This window comes from Schistocerca nitens, chromosome 12, assembly GCF_023898315.1.
Source record: "Schistocerca nitens isolate TAMUIC-IGC-003100 chromosome 12, iqSchNite1.1, whole genome shotgun sequence".
In the NCBI taxonomy this organism is placed as follows: Eukaryota; Metazoa; Arthropoda; class Insecta; order Orthoptera; family Acrididae; genus Schistocerca; species Schistocerca nitens.
Genome location: NC_064625.1, coordinates 141,090,121 through 141,112,290, shown reverse-complemented (window position 1 = coordinate 141,112,290; position 22,170 = coordinate 141,090,121). Strand labels below are relative to the sequence as shown.

The 22,170-nt window shown below is 43.6% G+C and overlaps 1 protein-coding gene across 2 annotated transcripts in view; it reads left to right on the top strand.

Annotated features, from left to right (window-relative positions):
* The window catches only part of LOC126215215 (uncharacterized), a 374,241-nt gene that overhangs the window by 320,227 nt on the left and 31,844 nt on the right, over positions 1–22,170 (top strand). For both annotated transcript variants that reach the window (XM_049941882.1, XM_049941881.1), the window contains one exon: positions 20,929–21,001. In XM_049941882.1, coding sequence (XP_049797839.1) covers positions 20,929–21,001 — 73 coding nt within the window. The remainder of the gene's footprint in view (positions 1–20,928; positions 21,002–22,170) is intronic.

The window sequence follows — 22,170 nt, the reverse complement described above, 5'->3', positions numbered from 1 at the left end:
TATTGAGAGTGGGGTCTTTCTGCAGATGATCCCTCTGTTTTCCCAAGTTGACTCTGTGACATCACCATTTATGATTGCAGTTGGCAAGGGATCATCAAGGTTGGATGGTGGATCAGTGGAAAAGTATCACTCAGTCAGATCAACTGCATTTCTTGCTACACAAGACTAGTGATCGCGTCCCGATACACTGCCATCCGAGGTGAGCGAACAGCTACTCGGAACCTGCTCTGCACCTCTGGCATGGGCCAATGCTAGCAGTATTATGCTGTGCGAGATGTTAGTCTCAGTTTCTGTGAGAACTGTGGTAATAATTGAAGACACCGTGACATCATCGACTATGTGAATATTATTGCAGACTGCCTGTGTCGTTTACACTTGATGTCTTACTCGATGATGAGGCTTCTTCGAGCATGATAACTGCCTGTGTCACAAGCCCAGAATAATGCTACAGTGGTTTGAGAAGAATGATAGTGAACTGATGTTGATGTATCAGGTACAAAACAGAATACAAGGTATGATCAATAAGTAACAGGAATTTTTTTAATTTTGCGTGCTTTATACATCTGAATTTCAAACATTTTTTTTTCCTTTCTTTGTACACATCTTTGTGATGTACGTCTGCATTTTCAGCTGTTTTGAATATTTAGTTTATTGTTGACAGTTGAGAAGATTACATGTGTTTTCAAGTGATCAGCCAGTTTTTTGTTTTCAAAAAATGGATCAAAGAATTTGCATTAGATTTTGCTCGAAAAATGGAATACAGTACAGCATCGCATCTGAAATGTTGACTGTAGCTTTTTGCGAATCTATAGTGAATAACACAAGCATTTATGAGTGGTATAAACATTTCAAAGAGGGCTGAGAAGTCGTTGAAGATGGCTATCGCCCAAAAAACCCTAGCACATCAATTACTGATGGTAATTCTGCAAAAACCATGAATCACCATCGTGGAGGTTGCTGATAATGTTGGCATATCCTTTGGCTCATACTAAGCAATGTTTTGGATGTTTTGGGCATGAAATGTATAACAGCAAAACTTGTTCCAAAATTGTTGAATTTCAAACTAAAAGGACATCATGTAGACATCGTTCAGAAATTGCTGAATAAAGTCAACAGTGATCCAGAACTTCTAGAGAATGTTACAACAGGTGACGAAACATGGGATATCAAAACTGAGGCACAATTGTCCCAATAGAAACTGCCTGAAGAGCCAAGACTGAAAAAGTTTCAAATTTTAAATCACGTGTGAAATTTCTACTCACAGTTTTCTTCATTTAATAAGGGATGGCTTGTCATGAGTTCCTGCCTAATGGTTGTATGTCAATAAGAAACACTTCCCAGAGGTTAATCGCCGTTTGCATGGAGCAGTCTGAAGAAAATTACCAGAACTGCAGCAAAACCACTCACTGAAATTGCATCATGATAATGCTCCTGCTCACACCTCAATAATTGTTCACGATTTTCCTGAGCCACCCGTATTCACTAGACGTGGCCCCCTGTGACTTCCTTCTATTCCCGAGCCTGAAGAGAATGGTGAAACGATGTCATTTTGCCAAGATTGGTGAGATAAAAACCGAATAACTGAAGGAGCTGAACATCATCATGAAAAATGAGTTCCAGAGATGCTTCCAAGATTGGAAAAAGCACTGGCACAACTGTATTATAGCTGAGGGGGGGGGGGGGATTACGTTGAAAGGAACAAAGTTGATGTTGATGAATAAATAAGGAGTCTTTATGAAAAACAAAAATTGCCATTATTTTTCAGTGAAACCTCATATATCTGGGACAGTTTTGGGTGCCAGCACTGTGGTGACAGATTTACGGCCTGTAATTTACGGGAATTCCCTGACCTATGCATAGGCATCTGGTGTCATGTACCGCCTGAAACCTAATGAGGACGTCTCAAATCTGTGCATAATTGCTGCTTGTGTTTCAAAGATGGATCAACAAGATATTAAGCTGTCGGTCATATTGTTTTTACGTATCAGTATACATTGGCTGTTGTGCATTGTCTAGCACTAATCGAATGCACATTACATTGGTGGCTCAATGTAGATGTGCTAGGGCTTCAATATCTAGTCAGTATTATGGCTTTTAAATGTCTCTGTACTGTGGTTCAGAGCCCACATTAATTGGTTGGGTGAGTAAATTCAGAGGAAGACAATTGTATACGGGCTCCAACAGGACCGTGCCTAGTAACACATTGTGGTATTCAAAACAGTCTCTGTGATCAGAATGAGATTTTCACTCTGCAGCGGAGTGTGTGCTGATATGAAACTTCCTGGCAGATTAAAACTGTGTGCCCGACCGAGACTCGAACTCGGGACCTTTGCCCTTCGCGGGCAAGTGCTCTACCATCTGAGCTACCGAAGCACGACTCACGCCCGGTCCTCACAGCTTTACTTCCGCCAGTATCTCGTCTCCTACCTTCCAAACTTTACAGAAGCTCTCCTGCGAACCATGCAGAACTAGCACTCCTGAAAGAAAGGATACTGCGGAGACATGGCTTAGCCACAGCCTGGGGGATGTTTCCAGAATGAGATTTTCACTCTGCAGAAGTAAAGCTGTGAGAACCAGGCGTGAGTTGTGCTTCGGTAGCTCAGATAGTAGAGCACTTGCCCGCGAAAGGCAAAGGTCCCGAGTTCGAGTCTCTGTCGGGCACACAGTTTTAATCTGCCAGGAAGTTTCATATCAGCGCACACTCCGCTGCAGAGTGAAAATCTCATTCTGGAAACATCCCCCAGGCTGTGGCTAAGCCATGTCTCCACAATATCCTTTCTTTCAGGACTGCTAGTTCTGCATGGTTTGCAGGAGAGCTTCTGTAAAGTTTGGAAGGTAGGAGACGAGATACTGGCGGAAGTAAAGCTGTGAGGACCGGGCGTGAGTCGTGCTTTGGTAGCTCAGATGGTAGAGCACTTGCCCGCGAAAGGCAAAGGTCCCGAGTTCAAGTCTCGGTCGGGCACACAGTTTTAATCTGCCAGGAAGTTTCATATCAGCGCACACTCCGCTGCAGAGTGAAAATCTCATTCTGGAAACATCCCCCAGGCTGTGGCTAAGCCATGTCTCCACAATATCCTTTCTTTCAGGACTGCTAGTTCTGCATGGTTTGCAGGAGAGCTTCTGTAAAGTTTGGAAGGTAGGAGACGAGATACTGGCGGAAGTAAAGCTGTGAGGACCGGGCGTGAGTCGTGCTTCGGTAGCTCAGATGGTAGAGCACTTGCCCGCGAAAGGCAAAGGTCCCGAGTTCGAGTCTCGGTCGGGCACACAGTTTTAATCTGCCAGGAAGTTTCATGTCAGCGCACACTCCGCTGCAGAGTGAAAATCTCATTCTGGAAACATCCCCCAGGCTGTGGCTAAGCCATGTCTCCACAATATCCTTTCTTTCAGGACTGCTAGTTCTGCATGGTTTGCAGGAGAGCTTCTGTAAAGTTTGGAAGGTAGGAGACGAGATACTGGCGGAAGTAAAGCTGTGAGGACCGGGCGTGAGTCGTGCTTCGGTAGCTCAGATGGTAGAGCACTTGCCCGCGAAAGGCAAAGGTCCCGAGTTCGAGTCTCGGTCAGGCACACAGTTTTAATCTGCCAGGAAGTTTCAGTCTCTGTGATAATGGCTGCCTTTCTTTATTGGAGTGAACTGCACTGGGATGACAAAAGTTTTGGAATACCAATATGCACATGGCGGTAGTATTGCATATACAAGATATAAAAGAACACTGCATCGGAGCAGCTGTCATTTGTACTCAAGTGACTCATGTGAAATGGTTTCTGACATGGTTATGTCCACAGCTCACGGTCTAGTGGCTAGTGTTGCTACCTCTAGATCACGGAGTCCCGGGTTCAATTTGCAGCCGGGTCGGGGATTTTTTCCACCCGGGGACTGCGTTTTTGTGTTGTCCTCATCATCTCATCATTCGGGAAATGGCGAGATTGGAACTGTCAAGATTGGGAACTTGTACAGGCACCGATGACCTCAGTGTCGAGCGCCTCACAAACCGACAGCATCATCTGATACGATTATGGCTGCGATATGAGAATTAACAGACTTTGAACATGGAATGGTAGTTTGAGCTAGACACATGCGGCATTCCATTTGAGAAACAGATAGGGAAGTCAATATTCTACAATCCACAGTGTCAAGAGTGTGTGGAGAATACTAAATTTCGTGCATAACCTCTCACGAGGGGACAACGGAGTGGTCTACGGCCTCCACTTAACGACTGAGAGCAGCAGAGTTTGTGTAGTGTTGTCAGTGCTAACAGAGAAGCGACACTGCTTGAAATAACCACAGAAATTAATGTCGGATGTAATACTAACGTATCTGTTAGAACAGTCTGCCAAAATTCGGTGTTAACGAGCTATGGCAGCAGATAATTGGCACAAGTACGCTTGCCGACAGCACGGCATCGCCTGCAGTACCTCCCCTCGGCTCGTGACCTTATCGGTTAGATGCTAGTTGACTGGATACTGTACCCTGGTGATACGATTCGAGATTTCAGTTGGTAAGAGCTGATGCTAGGGTTAGAGTGTGGACACGAGTTGTCAACAACGTGCTGTGTGAGCTGGTGGTGGCTCTGTAATAGTGTCGGCTGTGTTTACATGGAATGGACTGGCTCCTTGGTCCAACTGAACCACTTATTTACTTTACATACACTACTGGCCATTAAAATTGCTACACCAAGAAGAAATGCAGATGATAAACAGGTATTCATTGGACAAATATATTGTACTAGAACTGACATGTGATTACATCTTCACACAACTTGGGTGCATAGATCCTGAGAAATCAGTTCCCAGAATAACCAACTCTGGCCGTAACAACGGCCTCGATACGCCTGGGCATTGAGTCAAACAGAGCTTGGATGGCGTGTACAGGTACAGCTGCCCATGCAGCTTCAACACGATGCCACAGTTCATCATGAGTAGTGACTGGCATATTGTGATGAGCCAGTTGCTCGGCCACGATTGACCACACGTTTTCAGTTGGTGAGAGATCTGGAGAATGTGCTGGCCAGGGCAGCAGTCGAACATTTTCTGTATCCAGAAAGGCCCGTACGGGACCTGCAACATGCAGTTGTGCGTTATCCTGCAAAATGTAGGGTTTTGCATGGATCAAATGAAGGGTAGAGCCACGAGTCGTAACAAATCTGAAATGTAACGTCCGCTGTTCAAAGTGCCGTCAATGCGAACAAGAGGTGACCGAGACATGTAACCAATGGGACCCCATACCATCACGCCGGGTGATATGCCAGTATGGCGATGACAAATACACGCTTCCAATTTGCATTCACCGCAAGGTCGCCAAACACATTCGTGCTCCCAGGTTGAGTACACCATCGCAGGCGCTCCTGTCTGTGATGCAGCGTCAAGGGTAACCGCAGCCACGGTCTCCGAGCTGATAGTCCGTGCTGCTGCAAACATCGTCAAACTGTTCGTGCAAATGGTTGTTGTCTTGCAAACATCCACATCTGCTGACTCAGGGATCGAGACGTGGCTGCACGATCCGTTACAGCTATGCGGATAAGATGCCTGTCATCTCGACTGCTAATGATACGAGGCCGTTGGGATCCAGCACGGCGTTCTTTATTACCCTCCTGAACCCACCGATTCCATATTCGGCTAACAGTCATTGGATCTCGACCAACGCTTTTCTCCTCCTTAGACAAGGCATCACAACAACGTTTCATCAGGCAACGCTGGTCAACTGCTGTTTGTGTATGAGAAATCGGTTGGAAACTTTCCTCATGTCAGCACGTTGTAGGTGTCACCACTGGCGCCAACCTTGTGTGAATGCCCCTAAAAGCTAATCATTTGCATATCACAGCATCTTCTTCCTGTCGGTTAAATTTCACGTCTGTAGCAAGTCATCTTTGTGGTGTAGCAATTTTAATGGCCAGTAGTGTAGTTATATTCGGCCACTTGGAGACCACTTCCACCCATCCATGTACTTCATGTTCCTAAACAACAATAAGATTTTTATGGGTGGCAATGCACAATAACATCAGGCCACAACTGTTTGTGATTGGATTGAAGAACATTCGGGACAATTTGAGCAAATGATTTGGCCACCCAGTTCGCCCGACATGAATCCCATTGAGTATTTATGGGACGTAATTGAGATGTCTGTTCGTGCACAAAATCCTGTGCCAGCAACACTTTTGCAATTATGGGCAGCTATCAAGGCAGCACGGCTCAATATTTCTGCAGTGGACTTTGAGTGACTCGTTGAATCCATCCTACATCAGGTTTCTACACTGTGACAGATCTGACACGATATTAAAAGGTATGCCTTTATTTTTTTCACTGTAGTGCATGTGCTATGACAGTCAAACAAAACTGATTATTTTCTTTAATTGAGTTACTGTTTATTTACAATAAAAAATGCAATTATTTTATCATTCTTTAATAAAGCATGTTGAGGCTCTTGACATTGCGACTCACGTCTTCTTGCAGTTGCTGTCCGTCGGGTTTAACAGGAGGGACATTTTGAAAGTAACTTTCGTCGTGGATTTTGAAAGAGAAGAGGGTGCATCAGGTGACGCGAACAAAAGGCATGCAAATCCACACCCTTTTCCAGTTCAACGATAATGATGATGATGATGAAGTCCCATACTCCGAGGAGCGTAGGGGACGATGCAGGAGACCCACACCGCCGTACTAGGCAAGGTCCTAGTGGAGGTGGTTTACCATTGCCTTCCTCTGGCCGTAATGGGGATGAATGATGATGATGATGATGATGATGATGATGATGATGATGAAGACAACACCACCCAGTCATCTCGAGGCAGGAAAAATCCCTGACCCCGCCGGGAATCGAACCCGGGCCCCTGTGCGCGGGAAATGAGAACGCTACTGCAACACCGCGAGCTGCGGACACCTGTTCGACAGGGAAGGGGAATCGGCAGAGGAGGAATGATGCGAGCACAGAGTTCCAAAGAAGAGAGAGCAGCAGCAGAGTGACGTGCCTGAGGTTATTTGAGTACACACCACGATCGCGGACTGTGTGGTCGCCAGTGTTATTGCTTGCTATCACCTGATATGAAAGAGCACGCAGGAATGGTATGTCTGTCATCCGTAAATGCCTGCAGCTTGTGTACGGTGAAGAGCTCATGTCTCATTACGTGGTTGCTCCCTGGTGCTACATTTTCAGAAAAGGAAGGCAAAGTATAGAAAGTTGTAAGTGGCGTCCGTGTACATCCAGAAATGAAAACAACATTGCTAGAATACAGGACACTGTGTCAGCAGACAGATGCATAGCAGTGTCAGACACGGCGTCCACACTGATTACGGGTAGTGCTCTGGCCCAACCCGTGCACCGCAATGTGTCGGATTACCAAAAAGTGTCTGCGAGATGGGTGCTGAGGAACCTGACCCCAGATCACGAGAGTGCAAGAACTGGAATCAGCATTTATCACTCAGTGTGGTACAAGTGAGAGGGAGATGATTTTCTGTTCAGAAACAGCACAAGTGATGAGACATAGGTGCACCAGTTAACACCAGAGTCCAAGGCCAGCTCAACGGTGTAGAAGAATCCCAGTTCGCCAGTGAGGGAAAAATTCAGTGTCACCCTCCTAGGGAAAGGTTACGGCCACTGTGTTCTGGGCACAAAAAGTGTGGTTCTCCTCGATTTTCTCCAGCGAGTGACCACCAGTGCGGCATACTACTGCGATAACCTGCCAAACTCGGGTCCGGCATTCGACGAAAGAGATCGGGACTCTCGAGTGGAGGTGTTGTACTCTGGACAACAATGCAAAACCGTGGACGGTGAGACTCACACGGGATCAGATTCGTCGCTTTGGGTGGGAAAGATTGTATCGCCCAGCCTACAGCTCCAATCATTTGTTCCCTGCTTTGGAAGCCACGCTCTTGAGATGTCAGGTGCAAACCAATGCTAAGGTGGAGCAGGGTGTGTGACAATTCCTTGCACTGCAGGGTAACAAGTTTTACCACAGTGTTTTCTTCAAACTGTTTGCATGCTACAATAGATGTCTCAATGTCAGTGGCAACTATGTTGGAAAAATAGTTCAAAGTGTATAGTTGATGATGCCATGGTTTTTATTTATTTATTTATTTTTAAGGGGGGCAATGAAGTGTCCGTGTAGAAAACAATGGTGAAACTTCATTCATTTTGGACAGTCCGTCATACATTGTGACATGCAGCACTGAGCTGACTTGCATCAAGAGAGAGAAAAGATACTATGTTGTTGGAGTTCCTCTAACTTAATAATAAACAAAGAAAGAAACATATTTCTGAGGGTATATTGAAATTTGATTTTCATAAATATGTTGAAATATTAAAACACTAATACGCTGACTGAAATTGAATGTTAGACCACAAATATCTTGACTTCGTGTTGATGTTGGTGGTGGATGTCATTAATATAACATAGAATCACATATTCAGACTTACCATGAGGAGCCTCTAATCACCTGGGCAGAAACAGAGACAGTTTTAAAATCCGTGCCTAAAGGAAAATCTCCCAGTGCAGATGAAATGAACGTGGGCACGATAAAGACAACGAGCGTTCAGGGCCTACAGTGGCTGCACAAGACAGTGCATTACGAAAGGAAGACAAGGTGATGCGACAGAGTGTAGCAAGGATGTTATAAATCCTCTGTTTAAGAAAGACAGTAACTGAAAGCCCACTAATTATACAGAAAATTCTAGAGGAGATCATAGAGCGAAGACTGAGAATGATGGTGTAACCACAGCTTGAAAAGGAACAGTATGGCTTCAGAAGTAACAGTGCACCTAATTTTTAGTACTACATGCTGGTGGAAAAATACTGGGAGGAAGGCATGAACTTGTGTTTCTATAAGGAGCCACAAAAAGTTTCAGATTTAGGGTGTTGTTGCAGCGTATATGCAATGCAGCATGACTCCAACCTGCATATGTAAGCAATGGACCTGCACGGCATTCGTGCCACTCTTAGATACATGCAGTAAATACGGAAATGTGAACTGTGACAATGTTATTACCAAATGTGGCAAAACAAGACCAATGTATTGTTATTCTTTTCATGGCTGCCAATGGACCAACACTGGTAGATATCCATCAGAGAATGAAGAATATGTACGGAGCAGCAAATCTGTCAGAGACTGCCGTTGTGGTATGAAAACAGTGACAAGGGGTTCTAGTGCTTCATATCGAGAATCCCCGTATCCGGAATGTTGTAATGCAGAAGTTGTGCCAACTCAAATGGGAGTCACTAGACTATCTGCCCTGTAATCCTGATCTCCCCCCGTGCAGTTATCACGCCATTGGTCCCTTAAAAAGGGCCTCGAAAGGTTAACAATTCCTATTTGATGAGGAGGTGCCACAGGCTGTTATGGACTTCTTCACGCAGCAGGACACAGCGTTTTACCGAACGGGTCTCTTCAACTTGGTGCATCGGTGCAATGATTGCCTGAATGCTTACAGTGATTTTGCCCGGTTGGCATATCAATTCTGGACTGTATGGCCATCGAACGTGTCGAATCCTGCCTGCTCGTTGAATATGGGGTGTCCAGGAAACCTGCCTCCTCATATTGCTCGACAACATTGAAACAAATCGTATTAATGAGTTTTATTATGAAATGGACAGTGACAATACTTAACTTTTACAATAACACAGAAGTGATGCAAGCAAAAGGCGATGTGCAAATAAACAATGTTCTTCTGGATATGCAATTCCTGTCGCTGATCTCGAAGTGCTTAATTTTGATGCTGCCGTAAAAGTGGACTGTGACCAGTCGGCATGGCGCTTGTGTCCTCTTCGCCATCGTGTTGTCGAAGGACACTGCAATCGTATTCTCATCCTGGAGAGGGGTCAGTTAGCATGCAGTTGGCTGACGTCTTCTTCACAGCCCTCTCTGCTGTCTCATTTCCGACTGGTGTGCCGGTGCTTGACTTCGTGCCATAAGAGAACGGAAAATTTTTGGACGTGCCTTATAGATCTAAAACAGGAAAATGATAGTGTTGCAAAAGAGATGAAATGGAAGTGCCTGAGGGAAAGAAATATACCTAAAGAACTTGCAAGCAAAATACTGATGCTGTACAAGGAATGCTCTAACTGTGTGCAAGTTGGAGACAGGCAATCTTCACAGTTTCAGATCAAGAATGTAGCTTAGCGAGGCAGTGAACTGTCCCGACTACTGTTCATCACTGTTACTGATTCTATACACATCAGAAAAGGTTTTGCATCACCCCGGTTCACAGAACTCCTGAAGATAGACATTGACTGTGGATATTGTATCACAGACACAGTCCCTTTGACTGCTCATAGATGTCACTAAACTCGCCCAAAGATGTAAACAACCGTGCGTGAGCAGCACCTGTTAGACGGAGGGGGTCCAACGGCTGATCAGTTCCAGTCATTCCACCAGGAAGGAGGTACGCGGCTTGTGTTGTCTGTAGTTCAACCGTGCCTAGACGGACAATACTGCAGTTTCATTGCATTCACATTGTTGCTTTGTGCCAGGAAGCCTCTCAACAAGGGAAGTGTCCAGACGTCTCTGAGTGAACCAAAGCAATGTTGTTCAGACATGGAGGAGATACAGAGAGATGGCAACTGTCGACGACATGCCTCACTCGGGCTGCCCGAGGACTACTACTGCAGTGGATGACCGCTACCTACGGATTATGGCTGGGAGGAACCCTGACAGCAACGCCACCGAGTTGAATAATGCTTTTCGTGCAGCCACAGGACATCGTGTTACGACTCAAATTGTGCGCATTAGGCTGCGTGATGTGCAACTTCAATCCCAACGCCCATGGCGAGGTCCATCTTTGCAACCATGACACCATACAGTGCAGTGCAGATGGGCTCAACAACAAGCCAAATGGACCACTCAGGATTGACATCACATTCTCTTCACCGATGAGTGTTGCATATGCCTTCACCTTCAACCAGACAATCGTCAGAGATGTGTTTGGAGGCAACCCGGTCGGGCTGAACGCCTTAGACACACTGTCCAGCGAGTGCAGCAAGGTGGAGGTTCCTTGCTGTTTTGGAGTGGCATTATGTGGGGCCGACGTACACCGCTGGTGGTCGTGGTAGGCGCCGTAATGGCTGTACGATACGTGACTACCATCCTCTGACCGATAGTGCAATCATATCGGCAGTCTATTGGCCAGGCATTCGTCCTCATGGATGACAAGTTGCACCCCCATCGTGCACATCTTGTGAATGACTGCCTTCAAGATAACGACATTGCTCGACTAGAGTGGCTAGCATGTGCTTCAGACATGAACCCTATCGAACATGCCTGGGGTAGATTGAAAATGGCTGTTTATGGATGACTTGACCCACTAACCACTCTGAGGGATCTACACTGAATCGCCGTTGAGGAGTGGCACAATCTGGACCGACAGTGCCTCGATAAACTTGTGGATAGTAAGCTACGATGAATACAGGCATGCATCAATGCGAGATGACGTGCTACTGGATATTAGAGGTACCACTGTGTACAGCAATCTGGACCACCACCTCTTAAGGTCTCGCTCTATGGTGGTACAACGTGCAATGTGTGGTTTTCGTGAGCATTAAAAAGGCGGAAATGATGTGCATGTTGATCTCTGTTCCAATTTTCTGTACAGGTTACGTAACTCCTGGAAATGAGGTGATGCTACACTTTTTCTGATGTGTGTATAATAAAGAACGTAATGGAAAATTTTGGTTATCTTATTGCAGTTGCCATTGATAATGATGTCATGATCTGTGGTGAAATAGAAGAGGTAGTTTGGACTCATTGTGTGGAAATACTGGTTCCAAGAATACAACCTCCATATCAGTGAGACCAAGACAATGGTGATGGCAGTCTACGCAGATGGGCATACTGTAAGCGTGACTCTACGAGTCCACTAGCTGGAGTCTGAGGACAGTTTTCAGTACCTCGAAAGTATAATCTAGAGGGATAATTCGTGTTTACAAAGATCATTATCGACAGAGTCTGAAAGGGTTCTGAATTCTACCAGCATTCTCTTATCGGACATGATTCCAGAAAAAGCAAAATCTGTCATGTTCAGTAGCTACTTAATACCAGTATTGATCTATAATATGGAAGCATGCACCCTCACAAAGAGGCAGTCTTCAAGACTCCAGGCAGCAAAAATGAAATTCCCTAGATTCAGGGTCCAAATGGAGTGAAAAATTTACTACCCATTATGTGACGATCATCTCTACAGAGGTTTGTTAATATTAGTTTGGCTCTTCGTAATGTAACTCCTTACATTTTTGTCATCAAATTCACCTGTCGTCACATGACAGTTTTATCAACAGTGTGTAACAGTGCTGCTGACTTTGCAGTTCCATGTGAATCACTTTCCTGTCAACAGTATTCTAAGCTATATGAAAATAAGATATTGGAAACAAATATCACATAGTTTATAAATGACATATAACTATGATAGAGGGAAACATTCCACGTGGGAAAAATATATCTAAAAACAAAGATGATGTGACTTACCAAACGAAAGCGCTGGCAGGTCGATAGACACACAAACAAACACAAACATACACACAAAATTCAAGCTTTCACAACAAACTGTTGCCTCATCAGGAAAGAGGGAAGGAGAGGGAAAGACGAAAGGATGTGGGTTTTAAGGGAGAGGGTAAGGAGTCATTCCAATCCCGGGAGCGGAAAGACTTACCTTAGGGGGGAAAAAAGGACGGGTATACACTCGCGCACACACACACACACACATATCCATCCACACATATACAGACACAAGCAGACATATTTGAATATGTCTGCTTGTGTCTGTATATGTGTGTGTGTGTGTGTGTGTGTGTGTGTGTGTGTGTGTGTGTGTGTGTGTGTGTGTGTGCGAGTGTATACCCGTCCTTACCGAGCGAGGTGGCGCAGTGGTTAGCACACTGGACTCGCATTCGGGAGGACGACGGTTCAATCCCGTCTCCGGCCATCCTGATTTAGGTTTTCCGTGATTTCCCTAAATCGTTTCAGGCAAATGCCTGGATGGTTCCTTTGAAAGGGCACGGCTGATTTCCTTCCCAATCCTTCCCTAACCCGAGCTTGCGCTCCATCTCTAATGACCTCGTTGTCGACGGAACGTTAAACACTAACTACCACCACCACCTATACCCGTCCTTTTTCCCCCCTAAGGTAAGTCTTTCCGCTCCCGGGATTGGAATGACTCCTTACCCTCTCCCTTAAAACCCACATCCTTTCGTCTTTCCCTCTCCTTCCCTCTTTCCTGATGAGGCAACAGTTTGTTGTGAAAGCTTGAATTTTGTGTGTATGTTTGTGTTTGTTTGTGTGTCTATCGACCTGCCAGCGCTTTCGTTTGGTAAGTCACATCATCTTTGTTTTTAGATATATAAATGACATATATGTATATATAGTCAAGGATGAGGCTGCTTGTTTTATATTTTTATTTTTCTGGGCTGCTATCAAGCTACACACTCATTATAAGCAGCCATTTATTTTATTCTCATGCCCTTGTAAAATTTTTGTAGACGTTTATGAAGATGATGTATTAATTGTATCTGGTTGCCAGTGCCTCCATGTACTGTTATGAATGGTGTTAAGTGTGATGTGTTTGAGTGTTTGATGAGTCTGGTAAAAAAGGAAGAATTTTTTTGTAAACAATTCATTTTGCTTCTTGACATAGTCTCTTTTGAGGAATATACACTTGGTCCAGCAATTGTTCAGCTTTTTCACCCCACTGGAGAAGTAGGTTCTGTCAAACTCTGCAGCTAGCACTTCCTCATTTGACGAAAATTTCTTCCCTGTGAGCCAAATTTTCAAGTTATAGGACAGGCAAAAATCACTTGGGACGAAGTCTGGTGAATAGGGTGGATAAGGAACCAGTTCAGAGCTTAGTTCATGCAGTTTAGTCGTTAACAACAGTGAAGCACAATAGCACATTTTTTCCAAGTAATGTGTGAGTATTATTCCTTGGAAATCCCAAAAAAACATTGGCCATCAACTTACCAGCAGACAAATGGTCTTTGTCTTCTTCAGTACATTTTCCATTGTTTTGACTGCTGTTTGGACTGTGGTGTCTCCTGATGGATACAGGCTGCATCAAAAGTCACAAATTGGTGCAAAAAGCCTTTCAGATTGCGAGTATACATCACTAGACATTGTGTTGAAATGTTGTGTGTGCTCTTCTGGTCGACTGTGAGCAATCGTGGCACTCCTTCGTAGCCAATTCTGCAGGCAGGATATTTTGCTTTTGCTGAATTAAGATTCCTACATTCTCAGCAATCTCACAAATTTTTATTTGGCAGTCTTGTATTACCATACCATGATTTTGTCGATGGTTTTGGCCGGCTGCTGTGGCTGAATGGTTCTAGGTGCTTCAGTCCGGAACCGTGCGGCTGCTGCGGTCGCAGGTTCGAATCCTGCCTCGGGCACGGATGTGTGTGATATCCTTGGGTTAGTTAGGTTTAAGTAGTTCTAAGTCTGGGGGACTGATGACCTCAGATGTTAAGTCCCAAAGTGCTTAGAGCCATTTTTTGTTGATGGTTTCCTTTGCAGTGACTTCAAATGGTCAGCCAGAACGTGTTGGCTTCACTGCTTGTCCGACCATATCTAAATTCATTAATTCAAAAGTAAATGATTTTCAATGATGGTGCAGAGTCTGTGTGAACTTCATCCAGCTTTGTTTTGATTTATGCAGCAGTCCAGCCCTTCAAATGAAAATCTTTATTACAGCACAAAACTTTGTTTCCTTCATTTTCAATCGCATTTGACACGCTGACCAATTCAGACAGCTGACAACAATGAACTGTATGCTGTATATTTTTGAAATTCTGTATGTCATCTTAGGTATAATCAAGCTTACCAACCATAAAGACGCACAAAAAATGTTCCCTTCTTTGATGCAAATTTACCAGAATCATCAAACGGCCCTTGTACAGCACACTTAGTTTCATTCTTAACAATACAAGGACATGTTGGAAACCAGATAAAATAAATACATCATCTCCATACATGACTGCAAAAATTCTATGATGACATAAAAGCAAAATAAACAGCCACCAGTGATGAGTGTGTAACTTAATAACAGTCTGGAAAAATAGAGATATGAAATAAGCAGTATTGACATTACCTATACACACAATAAGCAAAGTGGGGTGTTTTGCTAAAAATCTGGAAAATGTCGTGGTTAGATTCCCCTAAAAGCAAAAACCTATGAGAGGCTTGTTGGAGCTATGATGAATGCAGTAAAGAATGCAATCCATAGGGGCTACCAGAAGTTATATGTTCCAACTTGGAAAGACAGTAAGAGAAACAGAATGATGAGTTTCTGAAAAGCAGTGACCCAGAATAGCATTAATCTACTTCATAGCCTCTGTACAACCAGATGTACTAGGTGGATAGAGACTGTTGAGACACTCAATTTTCAAACATCAAGTAGAGAAGCATGGTCATTACTAAGGAAGCTGGGTGGAAACAAAATTAAAGTATGGGTCAACACCCATACGTCATCTAATAGGATTGTGTCACATTTACTGTCCACATCAAGAGCACCAAGGGATAAAACTCATACATCATACACAAACTTAAACTGCTCAAAGAGAACACTAACAAACAATCTGAGTTCTCAAAAACTTTCTCTGTATCTCAAATTTCTGATGCTTCTAAAATGCTAAAACCTAGAAAGGCATCAGGAAATGGTGAAATTCATCCAAAATTTCTTCTGCTCAGTGGGAACTATGCAACAATATGGCTGGTCGATTTCTCCTCTGACAGTATAACTGGTTCAACCCCACAAAAAAAAAAAAAAAAATATATATATATATATATATATATATATATATATATATATATATATATATATATATATATATATATGAAGCAATCAAAAATCATACTAATACTCAAGCCTTAGAAGGCATCAGACAAGCCTAAGAAGTGTCGTCCAGTCGCCTATTTACCAGTTCCTTGAAGGAATTCTGTACAGTCAGATTAGCCCACGGATCTTGCAGAACCTTCTTATTGAATAAGCTGGATTTGGACCAGAATGGAGCTGTGCTGATCGAGTCTCATCCTTAACAACATTTATTGAAGCAGGAAACATCAGTTAACTTTCATTGATCAGACTACAGCACAAATATACAGAGTGCAGTAGTGTCATGAACACAAGGTATAAAATGGCAGTGCAGGTGATTCATGTGAAAAGGTTTCCAACGTGATTATGGATGCATGATGGGAATTAACTGACTTTGAACATGGATTGGTAGTTGGGGCTAGACACATGGGACATTCCGTTTCGGAAATCGTTAGGGAATTCAATATTCTAAAGATCCGCAGTGTCAAGAATACCAATTCTCAGGCATTACCTTTTCACCACATACAAAATAGTGGATAATGGCCTTCACTTAATGTCACATACATATTTAAAACTTTCTGAACAGACATACTGATGGAAAAAATCGAAACATCAAGAAATAATTCATGTAGAGTAATGAAATTTCAGGAATACATTGCCCAGATAACATCGAACAATGGAAAACCCAGGATGGAATGTAACAATATTATGAAAAGAATAGTTGCTACTCACCATATAGCGGAGATGCTGAGTCACAGATAGGCGTAACAAAAAGACTGTCACAAAATAAGCTTTCGGCCAACAAGGCCTTGGTCAAAAATAGAACACACACACGCACACACACAGAAACGCAACTTACACACACATGACCACAGTCTCTGGCAGCTGAAGCCTCACTATGAGCAGCAGAAGAAGCAGCAACAGCAGCAGTGCAGGATGGGAGAGGTTACTGGGGGGGGGGGGGTTAAGGGGAGAGGGGGGGGCGGGGAGGGGGGGGTTAAGGGGAGACTAGAGTGGTAGGTGCAATCCGGAGGTTAGACAGAGAGTGGGGAAGAGAGGTGGGGGGTTGGTGGAAAAGGAGAGAAGTAAAAAGACTGGGTGCATTGGTGGAATAGAGGGCTATGGAATGGAAACAGGGAAGGGGCTAGATGGGTGAGGCAATGACTAATACCTCCTCCCTCCCCCCCCCCCCCCCCCTGCGCCTTTCCCACCTCTCCCCTGCCCTTTGTCTGACCTCCTGACAGCACCTACCTGCCCTACCCTCTCCCCACCTTGTCCCTGCATGCTCCCCAGCAGCATATCACCATCCTCCACCCCTACCCTGAAATCCATCTGCTTCCCCACCTCAGCGTCCTCCTTAACCCCGCCCAGTTGCCTCTCCCATCATGCACTGCTGCTGCTGCTGCTGCTCATCATAGCGTGACTTCAGCTGCCAGACGTGTGTGTGTGTGTGTGTGTTCTATTTTTAACAAAGACCTTGTTGGCTGAAAGCTTATTTTGTGAGTGTCTGTGACTCAGCATCTCCGCTATATCGTGAATAGCAACTATCCTTTTCATAACATTTGTCCAGATAATATACAGGGTGATTCAAAAAGAATACCACAACTTTAAAAATGTGTATTTAATGAAAGAAACATAATATAACCTTCTGTTATACATCATTGTCCGCCCCTCGTGGTCTCGCGGTAGCGTTCTCGCTTCCCGAGCACGGGGTCCCGGGTTCGATTCCCGGCGGGGTCACAGATTTTTCCTGCCTCGAGATGACTGGGTGTTGTTGTGGCGTCTTCATCATCATCATTCATCCCCATTACGGTCGGAGGAAGGCAACGGCAAACCACCTCCATTAGGACCTTGCCTAGTAAGGCGGTGCGGGTTTCCCGCATCGTTCCCCTACGCTCTGTAAAGAAGCATGGGACTTCATTTCATTTCATATACATCATTACAAAGAGTATTTAAAAAGTTTTTTTTCACTCAAAAACAAGTTCAGAGATGTTCAATATGGCCCCCTCCAGACACACGAGCAATATCAACCCGATACTCCAACTCGTTCCACACTCTCTGTAGCATATCAGGCGTAACAGTTTGGATAGCTGCTGTTATTTCTCGTTTCAAATCATCAATGGTGGCTGGGAGAGGTGGCCGAAACACCATATCCTTAACATACCCCCATAAGAAAAAATCGCAGGGGGTAAGATCAGGGCTTCTTGGAGGCCAGTGATGAAGTGCTCTGTCACAGGCTGCCTGGCCGATCCATCGCCTCGGGTAGTTGACGTTCAGGTAGTTACGGACAGATAAGTGCCAATGTGGTGGCGCTCCATCCTGCTGAAATATGAATTGTTGTGCTTCTTGTTCGAGCTGAGGGAACAGCCAATTCTCTAACGTGCTACATTTTCATCACTCGTTCTCGGCCGTCCAGAACTTTTCCCTTTACACAAACACCCATTCTCTGTAAACTGTTTATACCAACGTTTAATACACCACCTATCAGGAGGTTTAACACCATACTTCGTTCGAAATGCACGCTGAACAACTGTCGTCGATTCACTTCTGCCGTATTCAATAACACAAAAAGCTTTCTGTTGAGCGGTCGCCATCTTAGCATCAACTGACGCTGACGCCTAGTCGACAGCGCCTCAAGCGAACAAATGTACAACTAAATGAAACTTTATAGCTCACTTAATTCGCCGACAGATAGTGCTTAGCTCTGCCTTTTGTCGTTGCAGAGTTTTAAATTCCTAAAGTTGTGGTATTCTTTTTGAATCACCCTGTATTTAAATGATAATATTGCATTGACAGTCTAAGCACGAGAAAAGCCATTCAAAATGGTACCTTTTTCTTGTGTGAAAAGACCGTTACAGGAAATTTCTGGAAAATAGGCTCATGCCACAACTGTAGACGGACAGTGCAGGCTTATCTACCAACCAAATGGTGCTCCACACCGTTTTCATCACGATGTTAGTGAATTATTAAACAGGAAATTGAGAAACTGATTTTTGGTTGTGGTGAGGTCGGTGATCAGCAATTCATGTCACGGACTCCACAGTCTCCCAACCAAATGCCAAGCAATTTTTTGGTTTGGGTTATGTGAAAGATTCAGTGTATATACCTCCTCTACCAGGAAACCTATCAGAACTGTGAGCTCGCATTAACAGTGCTTTTGAACAAATTGATAGTGGCAAGCTGCATCAAACATAAGCTCTTGATTATTAACTTGATATCTGCAGAATTTTTAGGGGGCGCATATGGGGCACTTGATAAAAAAAAAAACAAAAAGAAAAGCACCTTTTTGAGTTTTTCTATGTGTGTGCAAAGCCCTGTGACAGTATGTCAAATTATATAGCTAAAGCAAATCTGTGAAATTCCTTCAGTTATTTGTAATAACCTTGATTACAGAGCAGGGCATGGGTTTGGTTGTTTGTTTGACTCAGAGAAGAGGATCTCTGAAATTTTGCTCGAACTTAGATGCCAGTTACCCCATGAAAACCTGTTTAGAGAATTTCAAGAACCAACATTAAGTGAAGAAGCTGGAATTAAGTGAGAATATGGAGCTGTATGTCAAGGCATATAGGAGATTTTCTTCTTTCACGAAATCAAATGTGCATACCCTCTATTTTTTTCTGTGCAACATCAATAACTCACATAATAAATATTATTGTGATTTAATTATGATGACACTGCCAACTCGATTCCAAACAAGAGATGCAAAAATATGTACTCATGGAGTAGGTCAGCATTCTAGAACTTAATGTTTATTTGATACATGAAACACTAATATACCCAAAACATATTTATTTATTGTTTAACATCAAAATAACATTATTATTTATGTTTTCATTCCAAAGTTTTCTTGATACAGACAAGATAAATCTTCTAGTGTTCTTTTACACAATGTAAAAAAATTAAGATATCTCACTGCCTGTGCTGTCAAGAAATACGATTCATTGTTCCATACGAAACTCCATCAGTATTGTATCCAAGTGCCTGAGTGATCACTTCAAGAATAAACACTGAGTCTCTCCTACTTAATTGACACCTATCTAGTGCTGCTATTAATTTTCAAGTATTTGTTTTACCGGGTCCGGGTTGTATGTTATCAATCACAGTTGGAAAATCAGATGATCAGTCATTTTTGTAACAGTTTGTAATATGTTATCAAAGAAGTTGGCATGGAAATATTTAGCATGTCACTTTTCTTCCTCAATAGTTCTGAGCTGTGGGCCCTTTCCTGTTCATTAGACAGCGTTTTGTGCACTCCAGCTAAGTGACAGACCGACCTGGCTCTCTTTGTCACTGTAAGATGATCCTACCTTCATTTATTTTCAATAATTGAAGCAAATTGGCGTGTGTAAGGTCAAACAAATGATCTAAGTTATTGACAAACTCTTGTCAGTGCTGTTCAAATACTTTTGGGTTTTTGTGTATTTTTTGTAACTCCCTCTACACTTGATATAGGTTCACTAGTTTCTCCACATGGCCTAATTAGGTGAAGATTTTGTAGGTATACACAACAGATGATACATTTGAAAATAGTGAGATTTACACTTGTGTTGATAGTTAAAATCACTTCTCGGATATTATAAAATAAAACTGTCAGAGCTTATCCATTAGAGGGTAGTTTTTAACCTTCAATTTGATGTTTTATGCCACCTATTAAAAATATAACTGTATTAGAACTAGTATACATAGTTCTCTAACATGTTCATGTATTGAAAACACAGTATGTTTACCAGCAATGTTACAAATGAATACAAACACATAGAGATGTTAGTCTTCCTTAGCAGGTACTGATATGTTTCAATACAAGTTGGCATGGGTTGCTGGGTCCTACATGTGTGAAATTTTATTTACAGTAGTTTTGACATTGCGTGAATAAATTAAGAGGATGTGCATTCGGAAGAACTACTTTGACTTTTTTGACACCCTACATTCTTCCTGCGACCTGTATGCAATTGGAATGGGAAGAAACCTAAACTGTGGTACAGAACTAACCATCCTCTGCCATGCACTTCACAGTGGTTTTGCAGAGTATGTATGTAGATGTGGATATGGAATGTTCTTTCTTGTGTTAACAGAGTGGATGCACTCTCTGCATTTGTAACTTAATGCCGTTTACTGAAAAAATACTAATCAGCGTGACTTTTGGTTTATTACAGAGTCTCAGAAGAGGTGTAGGAGACTACAATTTGATATCTATTATTCACCATTCAGGTTTTTCTGTTTCCAGTGGTAAGTACTGTGGTTCATTAGAGTTCTTAGTGTCTTAGTGATTCTCTCTCTCTCTCTCTCTCTCTCTCTCTCACTCACTCACTCTGCGGCTCCCCTTTCCCTCCTCGGGTGAGCCCTTAAATAAGATTTCCTATCTCTTAAAAAGCAGTGTGTATGTCTGGGATCTCGTCTGAAATGCCAGAATCAAATGCAAGCAAATTTGGTACTGGGACAGCAGGCATCACAAGTAACAGCACTGTGGGAGGTTATAACCTCCTAGCTCCAATAGGAGTAGAGATACGGGGAGAAATGTTTTTCCCCAGCCCCTGGCACTTAGGCTGCCCTGCACAACAGGCATGTTGTGAGAGAGCAGTATCATGCTGTCAAATCAACCTGCTTTGCATGGCAGCCTACATGTCAGGGGCAAGAAAAGATTTTTCCGGACTCCAGTGCGTAGGCTGCCCTGCATGACAGGCGTGTTGTGGGAGTATGTTGCACTACTTCATTGAACAGCATTCCAAAGGGCTACATGTGCTGATTAGAAAGACTGAGGACTGGTTGAAATGGGTAGAGGAGGTTATGGACTGAGGAAGGGGGAGGGGGGAAGAGGAGGAAATGGAGAGAGGGGGGGGGGGGAGAAGGGGAGCTGCATGAGGCAGGTGGAAGGTGAAGAGGGGTAGTGGGCAGGTGAAAAAGGAAGAGGGGATGCAGAAATGGAAAGAGAGAGGAGAAAGAGGAGGATATGGTCAGAGAGAGGGGGTAGAGGAAGTGGACAAAGAGGGGGAGAAGGAGGTGAAGAGATATAGAGAGAGTACCAGGAGTTAGATAGAGGTGGATGAGGTGGATTGGGGGGGGGGGGAGATGGACACAGAGGGAGGAGATGAAGGATGCATATTCAGTATACAGGGTTTATCAAAAAGAATCATCCAATTTATAAAAAAAAATCACGACTATTATGTTATTTGAGATTTGTGCGTGATCAATGTACTGTTGGAAAGAGCAAACTCTTGAGTTTTATATGGTACATGCTATGTAGCAGCAGTGTGCACTCACTTCTTTGCTGAGAACACTGTTACAGGAAGCACGTATCTTGATATGCTTGAGAACTTCCTTTCCCCACAGTTGGAGACTGATTCGAATGACTTCATTTACCAACAGGGTGGGGTACTGTCGCACTGACCTCTGGAAGT